At 36.3% G+C, this 18,181-nt stretch overlaps 2 protein-coding genes across 2 annotated transcripts in view; one reads left to right on the forward strand and one right to left on the reverse strand.

Annotated features, from left to right (window-relative positions):
- The window catches only part of WNT16 (Wnt family member 16), a 70,783-nt gene that overhangs the window by 26,968 nt on the left and 25,634 nt on the right, over nt 1-18,181 (reverse strand). The gene's annotated exons all lie outside the window — the stretch shown is intronic.
- Nucleotides 1-18,181, forward strand: part of FAM3C (FAM3 metabolism regulating signaling molecule C) — a 43,596-nt gene that overhangs the window by 19,228 nt on the left and 6,187 nt on the right. Inside the window, exons 5-7 of the mRNA XM_077773253.1 lie at nt 6,620-6,678; nt 8,278-8,328; nt 10,303-10,387. Of these exons, the coding sequence (XP_077629379.1) occupies nt 6,620-6,678; nt 8,278-8,328; nt 10,303-10,387 (195 nt within the window). The remainder of the gene's footprint in view (nt 1-6,619; nt 6,679-8,277; nt 8,329-10,302; nt 10,388-18,181) is intronic.

Genomic DNA, 18,181 nt, shown 5'->3' on the forward strand with positions numbered 1-18,181 from the left:
TGCCCCTCCCCCATTTGCGCACACATGCGCTCTCTCTCTCCCTCCCCCACTCCCTCCCTCCCCCTCCCTCTCTTTCTCTCTCTCAAAATAAATAAAATTAAAAAAAATAAAAGAATAATCCTGCCTCTGTCTACAAAAAATCTTGCTCGGATTTTATTAGGAATTATGTTAAATCTGTATATTAATTTGGAGAGAATTGACCATCTTTACTATGTTGAGTCTTTCAGTTGATGAATATGACATTTGTCTTTAAATATTCTTTGTTATCTTTCATTACCATTTTGTGGGTTTCAGCTTACAAGTCCTATACTTTATTAGATTTATACCTAAGTATCATCCATTTTTTGAGCAGGGTAGATGTCATTGTATTTTTAATTTCAGTTATTATATGTTCATTGTTAGTATATAGACAGTTGATTTTCATGTATTGGTCTTCTATCTTATAACCTTGCTAAATTAATTTGTCCTAATTATATTTACTTCTATTACTTTCCTTTTCTTTGTTTTTTGCTTTGGCTAGGATTTCCCATACTATGTTGAGTAGTAATGGTGAGAATGGACATACTTGTTTCTCATCTTAAGGGGAAAGTGTTGTCCTTCACCATCAAGTATGATTTTAGGTGTAGATTTTTGTGGTCTCTGTCAAGTTTAGAAGTTCCTCTATTACTAGAGTTTTGAGACTTTTTATCATGAATGGGTGTTGAAGTTTGTCAGATGCATGTTTTGTATTGAGATGATCATGTGATTTTTCTTAAACCTGTTAATAAAATAGATTCTATTAACTGTTCAAATATTAAAACAACTATTTCTGTAGGATAAGCCTGACTTGGTCATAGTTTATGATTTTTTTATTATAATGCTAAATTCTATTTACTAATGTTTTGTTAATAGGATTTCCCCTGTATATTAATGCTGATTTGTAATTTTCTTGTGATGTCTTACTCTGGTTTGGGTATTATTGTAATATTGGCCTTAGAAAATAAATTTGGAAGTATTATATTTTCTGAAAGAGTTTGTGTGGAAGCAGTATTCTTTTTTTAAACATTTGGTAGAACTCTCCAGTGAAACCATCTAGGCTTGGAGATTTTCTGGTGAAGTGAGTTTATAAATTATGAATACACTATTTTTAATAGTTACAGGACTATTTAAATGATCTGTTTCATAATGAATGGGTTGTGTTAGTTTGTACATTTTGAGGAATTGGGTCTAATTCATCTGAGTTGTCAAATTTACATGTGTAAAATTGTTCACACTAGTCTTTATCCTTTTGAAGTCTTCAAGGTCTATAGTGATATCCCATTTCACCCTTGATATTGGTGATTTAGGTCTTCTCTCTTTTCTCTGTCAGTCTTCTTACTAAAGGTTTGTTAATTTTATTGATCTTTTTAAAGAACTAGCTTTTTGTTTCATTGATTTCTGCTCTTTTTATTTTCTTTGCTTCTGCTTGCTTCAGGTTTATGGCATTCTTTTTAGTTACTTGAGATGGGAGCTTAGGTGATTAATTTGAAACTTTTTCTTTTTTAATTTAAGCATGGAGTGCTATAAATTCCTCTCTCAGTACTCTTTTAGCTATGCCTCACAAATTTTAATAAGGTTGTATTTTCATTCATTTCAGTGTGTTTTTTAACTTCCCCTCAGACTTCCTCTTTGACCCATGGATTATTGAGAACTATGTTGTTTAGTTTCCAAGTGTTGGAAGTTTTTCTGTTATCTCTGTTACTGATTTCATTGTGGTTGGAGAACACACTTTTTGTGATTTCAGTTCTTTTAAAAATATTGAGGTTTATTTTGTGGCCCATGATATGGTCTACCTTTAATATATGTTCCATGGACACTTGAAAACAATGTGTATTCTGCTCTAGTTGGGTAGAATGTTATATAAATGTCAATCAGACCCTGTTGGTTAATGCTGTGGTTGAGTTCTTTTGTACCTTTGGTAATTTTCTGCCTGTCAGTTGTTGAGAGACTGTACCTTTCTCTCTTTCTCTTGTCCATTCTGTCTGGTTTTGAGTCACATAGTATGCACCTCAGTTGCTTGCCATATACACATTAAGGTTTACTGTGTCTTGCTAAAGTGACCCTGTGATCATTATGTAATCTCTCTCACTCTGTCTCTGATAATTTTCTTTGCCTCGAAGTCTATTTAATTGGTGATAATATAGCCACTACTGCTTTCCTTTGTTTAAACAGCTTTATTGAGATATAACTCCCATGCTATATGATTCATTCATTTAAAGTATATAGTCAGTGATTTTTAGTGTGCACAGATACATGCAATCATCTCTANAGCATGCATGCATGAGCCTAGGGAGGGACAGAGAGAGAGATACGGAGGCTCTGAAGCAGGGCTCGAACTCACAAACCATGAGGTCATGACCTGAACCCAAGTCAGACACTTAACCAGCTGAGCCACCCAGCACCCCTAGAACATTTTTAACCTCCAGAAGAAATTGTGTCCTTTAGCCTTTGCCCTTCTATCCCATTCCCATCCCTTTCCACTCCGTTCTCCCCTGCCCCCCAACCAGCCCTAAGCAACTACATTTTGGTTTCTGTCTCTGTAGATTTACCTCTTCTGGACATATTATATAGAAGGGTTTATATGATATGTAACTTTTTTTGTCATCAGTGTCCTCACTCAGCAGTGTTTTCAAGGTTCATCCATGTTGTGGCATGTATCAGTACTTCATTCCTTTTTATGATGGAGTAATTCTCTCTTGTTGTAGATATATCACATTTTGTTTGTTCATTCATCAGTTGATGGACGTTTGGTTTGTTTCCACTTTTTGGCTATTATGAATAAAACTTCTTTTTAAAATAATTTATTTAAAGTTTAGTTAACATACAGTACAGTATTGGTTTCAGGAGTAGAATTTAGTAATTCATCAGTACTTAGAATACCCAGTACTAATCACTAACAGTTGCCCCCCTTAACACCCATCAGCTCATCCCCCCACCCACCTCCCCTCCAGCATCCCTCAGTTTGTTCTTTATCATTAAGAGTTTCTTATGGTTTGTTTCTCTCATTCCTTTTTTCTCCCCCTTCCCATATGTTCATCTGTTTTGTTTTTTAAATTCCACATATGAGTGGAAACATATGGTATTTTTCTTTGATTTATTTCGCTTAACATAATATATTCTGGCTCCATCCATATTATTGAAAATGTCAAAATTTCCTTCTTTTTTGATGGCTGAGTAATATTCCATTATATATATATACCACATCTTCTTTATCCAATGAATAATGGCTCTATAAACATTTGTATACAGGTTTTGTGTGGACATGTTTTCATTTTTCTTGTTTATATGCTTAGGAGTAGATTTTAGTTCATATAGTAATTCTATATTTAACTATTGGAGGAGCTGCTAGAGTATTTTCCAAAGTTGCTGCACTAATTAACTTTTTGACAGCAGTGTTATAAGGGTTCCAGTTTTTACATATACATTTGTCATTATCTAACTTATTGATTACACCGATCCTAATGAGTGTTGAGTGATACCTTGTAGTTTCAATTTGCATTTCACTAATGGTTAATGATCTTTAATATCTTCTCATTTGTTTGTTGGCCATTTGTGTATCTTTGGAGAGGTGTCTGGTCAAACCCTGCCCATTTTAAAATTGGATTATTTCTTTATTATTGAGTAGTAATGTGATTGTTTACGTGATTTATCTCTTTCTACCCTTTTAGTTTTCACCTGCCTGTATCGTTATATTTAAAGTGAGCTTTTTGACCCAAAACCATAAAACTACTAGAAGAAAATCTAGGGAAAAGCTTTGTGATATTGGTCTGGGCAATGCGTTTTTTGGATAAAACACCAAACACCTAGGCAGCAAAAGCAAAAATAGACAAATAGGACTATATCAAACTAAAAAGCTTCTGAACAACAAAGGAAACGAGAACAGAAAGTCAGCCTACAGAATGGGGAAAAAATTTGCAATCCATATATCTGCTAAGCGGTTAATATCTAAGATATTTTAGGAACTTCTACAACTTACTAGCAAAAAAACAAATACTGATCAAATAATGAGTGAAAGGCCTAAATAGGTACTTCTCAAAAGGATACAAATAGCCAACAGGTATATGAAGAGAGGTACTCAGTGTCACTAATCATCAGGGAAATGAGAATCAAAACCACAATGAGTTAATCACCTCACAACTGGTAGAGTGGCAGTCATCAGAATGACATCAAGTGTTGATGAAGATGTGAAGAAAAAGGAGCCTTTATATACTGTAGGTGGGCATGTAAATTGATACAGCCATTATAGAAAACAGGGTGGAGGTTATTAAAAAAATTAAAGATAGAACTGTCTTATCTAATAATCCCACTTCTGGATGTATGTCCAAAGGAATTAAAAACAGGATCTCAAACAAATGCCCACTGTTATGTTCACCACAGCATTATTCACAGTAGGTAAGATGGAAACAGTCTAAATATCCATCAGTGGATGAATGGATACAGAAAATGTGGTGTATATATATGTGCAATGGAATATTATTGAGCCAAATAAAAGAAGAAAAGACTGTCATCTGTGACAACATGGATGGACCTGGAGGACATTATGCTAAGTGAAGTAAGCCACATGCAGAAAGACAAATACTGCCTGATCTCACTTATGTGGAATCTAAAGCAGTCACATTCATAGAAGCACAGAGTAGAGTAGTGGATACCAGGGACTTGGAGGAAGAGTAAATGGGGAGATGTTGGTCACTGGGTACAAAGTTTCAGTTATGCAAGATGATAACGTTCTTGCAATGTAATATACAATGATGTGACTATATTATAGTACTTTATTGTTTGCTTAAAATTTGCTAAGAGGGTATCTCTTAAGTGTTCTCGCCATACACACACAAGTGGTAATGAAGGTGATAAATAGGTAATGAGCTTGACGTAATTATCTCACAATGTATATCAAATCGTACACTTAAATACAATTTTTGCCAATTAAAAATATACTTCAGTATACCTATATACTAATTTACCTCAATAAAAGAAAGAATTTCTTGTAGACACCATGTAGTTAGGTCCTATTTTAATCCACTGTGTCAATTTCTGTCTTTATTTGATATGCTTAAACTGCTTACATTTATTATGATTATTGAAATGTTAGGACTTAAGCCTGCCATCTTATAATTTTTGTTCTCTCTGGGTTATTTATTTCTGTGTTCTTTTACTGGCTTCCTATGAGTTCCATGAAAATTTTTTAGAATTTCTTTTTGATATATTTATAGTGTTTTTGAGTATATCTCTGTATAGCTTTTTTAGTGGTGGTTCTTACTATTTACTTATCTGATTCCTGATAGAAGAAGTTTGCTGACTCAAGGTCTAGACTTAAGAAAGAGGAGGAGAATGTTAACTATGCAGATTAAAAGTATATTATGTCAGTAACTGTTACGTTGTGAATAGCACAAAAAATTACGTTGTCTTCTACTATTTAAAACTTAATACATGCTTCAACAAAAAACATCACTCACCTCATTAACAGGTGAGTGAAGTTCTAGCATATATCTTCAACCATGTGTTTTTCCTTTGTCTCACTCTTCAAATGAAATATCATCCAACGTTTGTGTTAGAACTGCATTTATCTATTACTTGCAACCATAGGTTAGCTACAGATAAGAGTTCTATGAAAATCAACACATTCTGTGAGAATCATTTAGTTATGCGGGATACATAACAGAGTATTATAGCTTTTCTTACTTGTGAAATTGTGTGGTACAAATCTTTTATATCCGTAGAGTTTATAATAAACATATGCACCTGTGTGTATATCGATGTACCATATATGAGTGTGTGTGTCTGTGTATTCCCATATACACACATACTTCCCCCTCTACACCAACCGCAAACCAATTGTTAATCATTGATTAGCACACCACAGGCAGTATTACTAGTACCTTGAATTTTTAGAATTAAAGATACCTAGAATTTTAGTGTAATAATTCTGATTCAGCAAACTGAACCGACACAAGCGAGTATTCCACTCATACCTTCCATTTCACAGTAGCATGGTGGTCTGTAACCTGCCAGTGGATGCTGATTACCTTAGCTATAACAGTACAAGTAGGTGTGGTTAGATGCAGTAATTAAATGAATACAAGATTTCTTCTTCTGAGTATAGAGAAATTTTACATTGATAATCACTAAGAGGATGTTCATAATTATTGGGTGAAGGAGGTGAAACTCTTCTGGCTTTCAGATTATAAAAGCACCTCACTTCGATTTCATGTCACATTGACATTGCAAAAAGTAGAAAAGATTATCAATTATTTGGTCCATTGAGGATGGTACAAAATATGTGTGTAATGTCAACATGTTTTAAAGATTTTCTAAAATACTATTTCATAACACAAAGGAGCAGCAAAAAATAGTCTAGTATTTGGGCCCTGATGCTTATAATATATCTATTTGTGAATTCTTATTTAAGGACATTGCTTTAAAATTATTTAAAATTAGACTGTCTTCTCTGATGTATTAGAGACATCTTAATCTCCACTGCAATTCTTAAACAACTGTGCATGTATATAATATCCCCAACTCTTTTTTGGCATGGCTTTATTTCTCTGATCTAGATTTATGTACAATATCTAATTGTAAATTTTTCTTGACTTTCCTCCTTCAGTTTAATGAGTGGTGTTAAGAATAACGTTGGAAGAGGGATCAATGTTGCCTTGGCAAATGGTAAGAATAATTATTTTATTTTATTTTTTACTGTCCACAGTATCTGTTAGTTTATTTATCAAGAGAAACTATTCCATAACCCAATATTCATGTTTTGTAGTTCAGGAACACAGGTCAGTGACAAACTTCCATGGAACTCAACCCAAAGAAATTCTTTACACTCCAAAATCACTTTGCACTCTGAAAGATAGCAGCCTTCTTCATCTCCTCAAAATCTTTCATGGAATCCTAATTTCTGTAGAAATCTGGATATGCCTTCTCTCTTGGTTCGGCCACAGCAAACTTATAGAAAGCTGCAACCCCCAGGACACAGCGAACACTCCAACAATGTGAAATCTCTGGCCTTTGGCCAGGAGGCCTCGCATCTGAGGTTTCATCAAAGCACCGGAAGTCATGGAAGTTATTCTCCTCAACACCAGCCTCAAACCCAGCATCCTTCCTTACTGATACAGAAATGCAAGAATAATTATTTTAGCTTACAGATGTAGTCAGTGGATACTCCTGCAGCCCAAAGTAAAATGCACTTTAATATCAAGGGATTGGGTCAAAAAGTGCTACACTTGACCCTAAAGCCCTCCTTCCACCCTCGTGTCCAAAAGCTGCCTGTAGGAGACTTGGTGTCCAAGTACTATCACATGCTTTCTTTCTCCCGCTTGCTGTGCAGTGTGTAGAGAGCTTGCTGGGAGATTATCAGGGTAAAACCAATCTAACATTAACTTTGATGAATGCTGAGGAGTGTGGAATCTAACAATTTGAAGATAGATTGCCATGATGAGGGTGTGCGAAAGACAGAGGGTGATGGACTAATGGAAGGGGTGGGGAGAGGAATGAAGAGTAAAAATTAGTTGTAACTTTTCAGTATTATCCACATTCATCATGTAAGTTCATTAGTGAAAGTAAGTTCACCAAATCCTGAGCATCTCAAGTATTCTTACAAAATCAAATCTGAAAAATGAACCCACGAAATAAGGCCTAATTGCATGCTTGTCTTTTCCTCCTGGTACAATAACCCTGTAAGGCCGTATGAGATGATTAGTGACCATAACCACCTTACCCAGTTCATAGTATAGGAAAATACTTTTTACTTCTTTCACAACAAAAGATAAGTTTCTGCATTTCTACTTTCTTTAGTTTGTTAGTAAAAGGCCCTATACCTGTTTGTCTAGCTGATAGCAAATATATACATATATATATATTTTAAAAAGGAAATAAGTGAAAAAAATTTAAAAGATGGCTTTAATGGTAGAAAACAGTATCAATTCATCTTTTTTGTAAATTTGATAATTCTTAAATAAGGAAAGTGGTAACACATAAGAGTGAAAAATATTGAACCGAATTTGAGTGGTCTATATAGCCCCTAGTGAACTTCAGTTGCTGCTCCTTGGCTTAAAGATTGAGAAAGTCCAAAATTTTAATTTATCCAAAAATTACTTTTTTAGAAATACATTTCAGATGCACACAGTTCAGATTTTAAGTCTTTTCAAAAGAACTCTTTCTTTGTAAATGAATTCACACCCATCATTGGGTAAGATTGTTTGTCCTATACAGTGTAGAGTATATTTCAATTGCATAATTTGATTTGATTTCCATCTCTTTCAGGAAAAACAGGAGAAGTATTAGACACCAAATATTTTGACATGTGGGGAGGAGGTAAGTGTAAATAACATGTAACTGTTCTGTTGCTAACACTGACTTTTTAAGCCTCTTCAATATAATGCAGCCCATTACTGAGAGAATAATGGTATTTTTGTGTTCACACATTTTCTCTTACTTTTCACTAAATGTCCAGCTGTGTTTAACTAATCAGTCATATTGCATATACTTTGCATTTTTTTTTTTTTTTACTGAAACTATATGTGTAATTAGAAGTAATAATATAAAGATTGAGATTTTAAAAATCCGAATCCTACTTTCTGTAGCACAACTGATTGAAAGCTTTGGCTCCTTTAGGTTTCTGTCTGAAATTTTTAAAACAGAAGAAATAATTTAGATAAGAGCAGAAGCAATTTAAGCATTTTTACTTAAAATTGATTTTTTGCTTATTTTTTAGTCTTCAAAATAAACTGTAACCAGGATGATTATTAAAGTAGATGAATATTTGAGGGAAAGAGTAGAGTGTTCTTTATAGTTAATTGCACTTAGAGTAATTTACGAGTATCCCCCTAATGTGGAAGTTCCTCAAGAAACAGGTGTACTTACCAGAATGCAGAAGAAGGAAATAGAACCTTGAACAAGAACGTGCCCCAAAGACATTTTTTCCTCAGATCTGATGGAAGAACAATACCGATTTATCTTTTGATTCTTTTCTGACTTGTTGGTTTGAGATATATATCAGCATGAGGCTGTCCCTGGCATCTCCTCATTTCCATTTCCTTTATAGATTCCCCAGAAGCCAAGAGCTGTTAGTCTTCTTGAAATTTATGTTAGGTTTTCAAACCATTCAGCTTTTCTCATATTTCTTTAGCTTGTAATGAGATGCTGTTTTTTTGTTTTTTTTTTCTTATGAGATTAGGACTTTTCATAGCTGTCAAAATGGTGTAAACTTAAAATGCTACCATCAATTTTATATTCTCATGGCAAAACTTATTACAGGAAACCCCCTTCCAAAACCTTTGTTGAAGATCTGAAATATCATCACAGTAGATGGTAGATTAATTACTGCCAAAAAGACTCTTCAAGTGAAGAAATAGATGCAGTTTACTTCCATCTTTGCATTTAAAAGGAAGTGATTTGTTAGCTGCTCTGTTAACATTTTCTCAGAATTGAAAATGCCATTATTGTAAAAAGAATGCAGTTAGAGGCCATCTTTGGAATCTGGTATAGAAAGAAACTGAGTAAATTTGAAGTGTCCCAGTTCTGAAGTAGTGGTAGATTTGGGGACTGCACAGAGACCTGATATTGGAAAGTTCAAGATATAAAATGATTGGTATTACCTGATCTACCTCTGACCAGTTTGTAGTCACCTAAATGATTTAAGTTTTTGTGAATCTTGGTGCACTAGACAAAGCAGGTAAAGACTGTATTATTTGCCATAACTAGGTACAGCCTTATTCCTCTTGCAAGTCTATAGTAATTAGATATGTTCAGAGGATCACTTAAATCAAGGGTGTGTGTGTGTGTGTGTGTGTGTGCGTGCGTGTGCGTGCGCGCATGCGTGCGTGCGTGTACGTATTTGGTTTTTTAAGAAATAACAGAGCTTTTTATGATTAGATAAAAGCTTTGTGCCCTCCTTTCAGATAAGTACCCATACAATTTTACATGTACTCAGGGAATCCCAGAGCCTTTCTTCTGTCTTCCCCCGAAGTTTCTTCCTTTAAATTAGAAGTCATGCTTTAATATGACTTTGCTATGGTTTTTTCATTTAGCCCCTGGAATGTCAGCACAAAAGACACATAAGATGAATCAGGATTGGGAAATTCTAAGTTGATGGTGGGATCCTGTTAAGGCACAAGGTTCATTTTTAACTTGTTCATAAGACTTATTTACCTTTTGGTTATTCTATATTTGAAATTATTGATTTAAAATACTTCATGTTTTAGTTTATTAACTTTAAGGAGATTATCTTGATGACTACTTAGTCACTGAAAAAAACCAGAAAACCATCAATCCTTTCTTTTTCTTCAGATGTGGCCCCATTTATTGAGTTTCTGAAGTCCATACAAGACGGAACAATAGTCTTGATGGGAACATATGATGATGGAGCAACCAAGTATGTAAACTTAAAAATTTATACAATTTTTGGAGCTATAATTAATTATAAAAGCAATACATTTTCAATGAAAAAAACACATAAGGCAGAGCAAAGTACTTAAATTCCAGATAAACACTATTAACATAGTTTTACTTTGCTTTCTTCTTTTCTCTGTATTTATCATGCATATATGGTCCTAAAGTTAGAACTACATAGCACCTGAAGTTTGTTATACTCTCTTATATCCTATTTTTAGCAACCTTAAATTGTTTTCTCTAACATGAAGATTCTTCAGTAGCGTTTTCCATGGCCCCGCAAGAGTTGATCACATGGCCCACCTTTATTTAAAAGTTCCCTATTATTGCCAACATTTTTGTATTATAAATAACATTTTGATAAACATCCTTTTATGTAAATGTTTTTGCATCTTTGATTACGTCCTTAGGGTAAGTTCCTAGAAGTGGCGTTGACTGTGAAAGAATAAGTGTGATATACTTCTCATAATGTTTAGTGCACTGTAAACTTTTATAACTTTTTTCTTAAAAGTGTACATGTTGTAAAACTTTGAAAGTACAGAAAAGCACAAGGAAAACAAGATACAGTTTGTCTACTCAGTGATAACCATTGATAATTTAGTTTCCATCTCCAGTTTCCTTAATACACGTATTTTCTTCATCTTAATCATTTGGAATGCTAGCATTTATAGCATACCTTTTTATTTATTTATGAAGTGAATATTTTCCCATAACATTAAATGGTTTTCATAACAAAATTATTCATGTCTGCCTAGTATAGTTCTTAAACATGTGTCATGATTTAAAATTTATTTAATAAAATACCGACTGCTGGACCCTCAGGCTATTTCCAAGTTTTCACATTTAGCAAAAACGTACTATCTTAAACATTTTTGAGCAATCATCTCTATTTCTTTAAGACAGATTTTTTTTTTTGAGGTAAGGTATTGAATCAAAGGACGTTTATGTGTTTTAAAAATGATTTTTTTAAGTTTGTACCAATTTTACATGTCTCTTATAAGCTTCAGGACACTATTAATTTTTTTAAAAGTTACCAATTCTGAAAGTTCTAGAAAAGGATTTTGTTAATGTTCCCTTCTTTGGTCATTGTTGAGATTACATTTTTTTCACAAGTGTTTTTATCTCTTTCTCTGGAATTGTCCTTTGACCATTTTGGTTGACTCATATTGATTCGTAAGGGCCATTGGTATGTTAAGGACATTAACCATTTTGCATGTTAAATACATTACCTTGCTTTTATTTTTGTTAATTTATGGTGGTTTTTCACATTAAAGGGTTTAAACTAACTTATTTAGTCAAGTGTATGGATTTTTCACTTTAGTTTCTTCTACTTTCATACTTGAAGTATTTTCCTATCTCCAAATTAAATATTTAGTAGATTTTCTTCTTCCAGCAACTTCACTGTTTTCATGTATTTTATTTATTAAAAATGTTTATTTTGAGAGCACATGCATGTGTGTCAGTAAGGGAGGGTGAAAGAGAGAGAATGAGAATCCCAAGCAGGCTCTGTGCTGTTACAGAGCCCAACATGGGGCTCAATCCCATGACCTATGCGGGGATCAAGAGTCAGACGCTTAACTGAGCCACCCAGACTCCCCTATTTTCATGTAATTTTAAAATATACATCTGTTATTTCCCAGTGTCTTATAATGCCTATTTTCATGAAGATTTGATTTCGTTTTTAGGAGTTTTTTCATCTATTTCTTCCTGCCCTTGTAAGACACTATTATAGCTTTTTGAATAACTATTTTATAAAAATTAACTGTACTTAATACCTTCCCGGGGTGGTTAAGACACCTTTAATAGTGTTTCTCAAATTCCTTCTGTGATATTTTATCCAGATGAAAAGTATAGTACTTTTATCAGGAATAAAAAACATCCCTTACAGATTTTAATGGAAAAGGCTATAAAACTAAACTGTAAGTTCCACAAAGGAATATGGCATGTCTATTTATTGATTTTTTTTTTTTTGTACATGCATTTAATGTGTAATAACATTATTGCCGATTTGCACTAAGAAAACAGTGCTACTTTGTGAATGTTTTAAAGTGGAAGTATTTTCTTTGACTGCTTTTTATCTGAGTCAGCTAAGGAGGTGTTAAATCCATAGATGGAAGGTTAAATAAAACTGACATATGCATCCACTGCCATTTAGCTAGATAGAACTAAAACAGAATATAATTAGTTTTTCTTTATGAAAAAACAAGTAACTTGCTATTTGCTTTTGCTGATAGAGTAAAGTATTATTTAATTTGTATAATTTAAGGTTTTAAACATTTTAAAAACCTTGCTTTCCTGAATAGATACACATGACCTCTCTTTTTCATCATGCTATTTCATAATTATACCCGGCTACTTCAGACCTGTTTCCCTGCTTCTAATAAATTGTGGTGATACCTAAGAACTAAGACAGGATGATGTTTCTTCTTTAACTGCTATTTATTGGGGCCCATCATATATACCAAAAGCAGACTCAGAAGACATTCAACCTGTAAAGCAAAAGTAGAAATCTAAATTTTGATGTCTTGGAGCACCTGGATGATTCAGTCAGTTAAGTGGTCTGACTTCAGCTCAGGTCATGATCTCATGCCTCGTGAGTTTGAGCCTGACATCTGGCTTCAGATCCTCTGTCACCCTTTCTCTCTCTGGCCCTCCCCTGCCCATGTGTGCTCTCTCAGAAACAAACTTAAAAAAAAAAAGTTGTGATGCCTTTACACTTAGCCAATATGGGATTCAACTTCTGTATATTTAAATGAATTCAGTTGTCTGCATTTTCAGTTTGGGCACATGAATTTGTATTTTGAATATTTCCTTCTTCTAAACACCAGTGAAATAAATTGTAAGTATCGTGTCCTTTATACAAAAGTGGACAGTCTTTAGAAATGGCCATCTGCCTCTATTAAATGTAACAGAATATAAACATACACCTTGGCAGGTATCTGTGGAACATTGGAGATGATTCATCAGCTGTGCTATACCAGTCTTCTCTGGGAATAGAAGCTATGCTTCAACCAATGTGTTAAGGGCTTTTCTTTCCATAGGCTTCTGGATTTTACTTCATAAGGAATGGTCTGTTTTCCTGCTTATACCCGATACCAAAAGAGTTTAGAATTTGAAATGGATGTGCCTGCCCTCTCCAAGACTGGGAGTTGGTATCGGTTCTCCATAGTGCTCCTGCCTGACTCCAGTTCCTCCTGTCCGCAGTGAGCTCCTTGGCTGTACTGTGAACTTCTGTCCATCACAGCACTTCCCAGAGTGTGTTCTAAACTTGTAATGGTCAAATAAGTTTGGGGGATGGCACCTTGCGTTTTGCCTCTTTTGGGGATTTACAATGCAAGGTCCTGACGTTTGCCCCTAAGGAAACCTCTTTACTTTTGTTCAGCCCAGTATTTCTTGATTTTAAACAAGGAAGCCCGTTTTAAAAACAGAACAGAAAAAAAAAACCTGTATTTAAGAAAACTTGCGTTTTGGAGAGTACAGATCTCCAGTGATGCCTGCTTCCCCCCCACCACACTGACCCTTCTAAAATTAGTTATCTGTTGCTTTAATGAAGAACTGAGCAAGCTAAGTTTTGCCATGGTAGCCCTCCTTTTGGAGACAATGCTCTATGACATGTGAACTTGCTGGCTAAGTGAAAGGTTTAAGTGTGGGTGTCCTGAAGTAAGAGATCTTAAGTCATTTGACACAGCATCCAAGCCATGGGCGGCGGAGAGGGGGCATTCCTGTGGAATTTGTCTACAAATACGTCTGCTGAACTGGTCGCCTCTGAAGGGGCCAGTATCTCGTCATCGCTTTATCTGAAACCAAACAGAGCAAAAAAACTATTCTTCAGTAGACGTTATGTTCTCAGGATTGGTCTCCCTCTAAATCCCACCTGGTAGTCTTAGCTTGGGTAAATGGAACAATAAGTATGTTCCCCAAACCATTTGATACTTCACATGTTTGAAACTAATTAGCATTTCTCTTTCATTTTTCCATTTTCCTGCTCTGTACACAGGACTCTTTGTCACCTTTCATCATGTTAAGTTTCTGGGTTGGATTACCCTCCTGGCTGCGTTTTTTGGGCATCAGCTCTCTGGTTGATTATCAGCGCTCTTAAAATGAGTGCCCCAGATCAAACACAGGGCTCCAGATGTGGTCTGGCCAGTGCAGGGTGCAGGGAGATGCTAGCTTTTACCATTCTGGAGATTACATTTCTTTGAATATTCATCCCGACTAGTATTGTATTAGTTTTCTTTAAATGGTCACATCACATTTTTGGCTCATGAATTTTTGGTTAAGTTAAATTCTCAGATCATTTCATTTGATCTCAGACCTTTTTTTTTTTTAAAACCACTGCCAAGTCAGGTCTTTCTCCCCATTCAGGACTTGGTTTTGTTTAATCTAAGTGAAGGACTTCATTTATCCTTGTTATCCTTGTTAAATTAAATTTTGCTGATTTTAGCCCATTAGGTCATGATTCCAACATTTGTCCTATGAGATTTCCATGATCCAGGCTTTGTAGTCTTTCCAAAGTTGTTCTTGTGTCTAAATTGAAGTCATTGATAAAACTGTTTGCCAAGGGCAGTGTGCCCCCCTCCAAAGGGCCTCCTCCAAGGGGTTCATCTATTTATCAACTACAGAAACTATTTTTAAACAGCTGCCAGTGTACCCTAATAAGCATATCATCCAGCTGCTGCTTCATTATTTTATTCATAGAGGCTATTTTCTAAGACTCTCAGATGCTCACTTGAAACTCATGAACTGTGCTAATTACAGTAGCCTGATCCACCACTCAAAAACCTCTTTACGTGCTGAATACCTGAGATGACACTAACTTGATTAATTTATTTCTCTCACCTCCTTACTACCCCGTCATTCCTCATCTCTCTCTCCCCCCCCTTCTCTCTCTCTCTCTCTCTCTTTTTTCTTTTTTTTTTAATGTTCACAGGATCTCCTTGCTGTAATCCATTCTAGAATTCGCTAAGAATTGGAAGTGGTTCTCTTGAACCATTGTTTCTAAAAATTCCCTCACCTTTTTTGAAGAGTGGAATAACTTTTAATGACCTAGCATCTTCATTTTCCATAGTGTTCCTAAAATAATGGATGCTGCCTTAAAGATTATATTAATAAGTTCCTCGGAATGTAACTGTGTGACGTGTGTGGGCCTGGAGGCTTCACTTTACTTGAAAGCACTTATATAGACATTCCTGACCACTCTTCCCTTTTTATGTTGAGCAGAGTGTTTGCCTCCCCGGAAAGGGCAGGCAAGCTTTGATCTCGATATTATATCGTTCTTGTGAAACAGGGGGTCACTTAGTTGTTTGCACTTAGTAGCAAAAGTTCTTTCTGTGGCTTCTTACTGTTTTATGAGTCTCATCTTATTCTGGGCACTCACTACACGTCTTCCTGGTAGTAGTATTCGAAGTGTTGCCATCAGTAATATGATCTGCCCTACATTTTTGGATGCTTTCTGAGTTTGAGCCCATCAGAGAACACTCCTATAGCAGCACTAATTTAGAACCTATCCTCCTCTTTTCTGAGATTATTAGCAATTATATAGTGAAAATTATTGGGGGTTTTGGTTTGTTTTTTAAGGGTCCTTTTCTCACATAAGAGCTTCTAATCTGAACTTTATATAATGTGCTCTCTTTAAAGTCTAGGCTTCAGGGTCACCTGTGCCTATATAGCGTTGCTTATTCTTCAGTCTTTGCAGGTAGGATGGTGATTTTCTTCCAAAGTTCTTGACACCTACATTTCTGCTTCCCAAGTGGCTCTTCTCTGTTAGTCAGCATTGAGCCCAGAACATTAATTCTCCATGTTGCTTTCTGTGCTTTTCAAGACAAGGAGTATTAGCCTGTTGGGATGGTGTGGCTCTGGGGCTCGCAGCGGCTCCTCTTCCCCCAGGAAGATGGAGGCAGATCTCTGAGCCGCCTGCCCTGCGGTCTCCACTTCCTGTGCTTAACTTCTGCTTGCCTCTGTGCAACTGTAGCATCTCTTCTAGGAGAAATTGATCTCTGTCTCCATCTGCTTTCTTGTTTGTCACAGAATAATTTTTCATTCATTTTAAAGAAAATTCTTAACCAAAATAATTTAGTCCATGAAATTTTTCACATCTCAGCTAGTTAAGACCATTAGTAGAGATTAATACATATGTAACAAACTCACGGTGGTCTTATTATAAAATAAAAGCTTATATTCTTAAAATTTATCCTATGTATATATTGGTTACACTGGCTTTTAATGAAGTGGGAGGGGCGCCTGAGTGGCTCAGTCAGTTAAGCAGCTGACTTCAGCTCAGGTCATGATCTTCTAGTCTGTGGGTTCAGGCCCCACGTCGGGCTCTGTGCTGACAGCTCAGCCTGTAACCTGCTTCAGATTCTGTGTCTCCCTCTCTCTGCTCCTCTGCTCCTGCTCTGTCTCTCTGTCTCTCTCAAAAAAAAAAAAAGTTTTAGAAATAAAGAAATGGGACATTTTGGTACCTAATGTTTATTGAATCAAGTGCTGAGAATATTGGTTATGGTGCATGATTTTAAACTTCTTTTTGAAACATGAAATCCTCTTTTATTTAAATAAAAGATGTTGGAAAGGAATAGTGAAATCCTCCAAATTCTACATAGGTGGAGCAGTTTTGGAAATTACTGAGAAGCTTACCTTGTTCTAAAACTATAGTAGATATACCCTGGGCATGTGGCGGAGAACCTGAGACCGCCCCCAGGTTTGAGGATTTGCTAGGACTCTTAGGGCTCAGCATGTGGTCCTGCTCCCCCCACGACTCTGTTACAGCCAAAGGATACAAAGCAGAATCAGCAAAAAGGGGAAATGTGCACAGAGCAAAGTCTGGTGGGAACCAGGCTCACGTTCCAAGAGGGCTCCCAGTGGAGCCACACAGGACAGGCCTGATTCCTCCGGCACCAAACGGTGACCACGCTGTGAAATGCTGTCTCGCAGGAAAGCTTACTAAGGACCCAGTGCCCAGGGATTTCACTGGCTGCTGGTCACATAGACACCCTCTGCCTAACACATCCCCAAATTCCAGACTCCCAGACAGAACGTAGGCGTTGAGCATAAACGGCACTGCTGGTGCAGTACAGGCTCTGTGACCCATACGGATCAGTTCTGGGAATGGTGGGAGCCCTCCCCGCATCCAAGCTGCCAGCCGCCAGCCGGGGCCAGCCGTCGTGGGCCAGCTCTGTTGCCCTCGTCCGCACAGGACCCCAGCGTGTTCTCAGGGCAGAGGGAGTAAAGAGATGAACAGAGGGAGTCAAAGCGATTTTCGAGTTGCATCTAGATGTCTGGCTAAAGGCTTAGTTTATTCATGCACATCAAAATGACCAGTTCTGAAATTCAGAAGACGTAAAAATGACTGCCCTTCAATATATTTCTTAATTGATATAAAATTCATACATGAGGAAGATTTTATTCATACTTTTAGCAGGGAGCCAGGCCTGCAGTCGGAGAAACCACCGACTTTGCAAGCAGTTTTTGCGTATTAAGCAGTCCCTTGGCATTTGTGAACCTCACCTTCAGCTATTTAGGAGCAACCCCAAAGCCCATGAGGTACCAATTGGTAATTTTTCTGAGACATAAACGTGAATCAAATCCCAAATCCTTGGGGCGCCTGGGTGGCTCAAGTCAGTTAAGTGTCCAACTCAGCTCGGGTCATGATCTCCCAGTTTGTGAGTTCAAATATCGGCTCTGTGCTGACAGATCAGAGCCTGGAGCCTGTTTCAGATTCTGTATCTTCTCTCTCTCTCTCTCTCTCTCTCTCTCCCCCCCACCCCCGCTCCCCTCTCCC

Source organism: Crocuta crocuta, unplaced genomic scaffold (genome assembly GCF_008692635.1).
Source record: "Crocuta crocuta isolate KB4526 unplaced genomic scaffold, BGI_CrCroc_1.0 scaffold16, whole genome shotgun sequence".
In the NCBI taxonomy this organism is placed as follows: domain Eukaryota; kingdom Metazoa; phylum Chordata; class Mammalia; order Carnivora; family Hyaenidae; genus Crocuta; species Crocuta crocuta.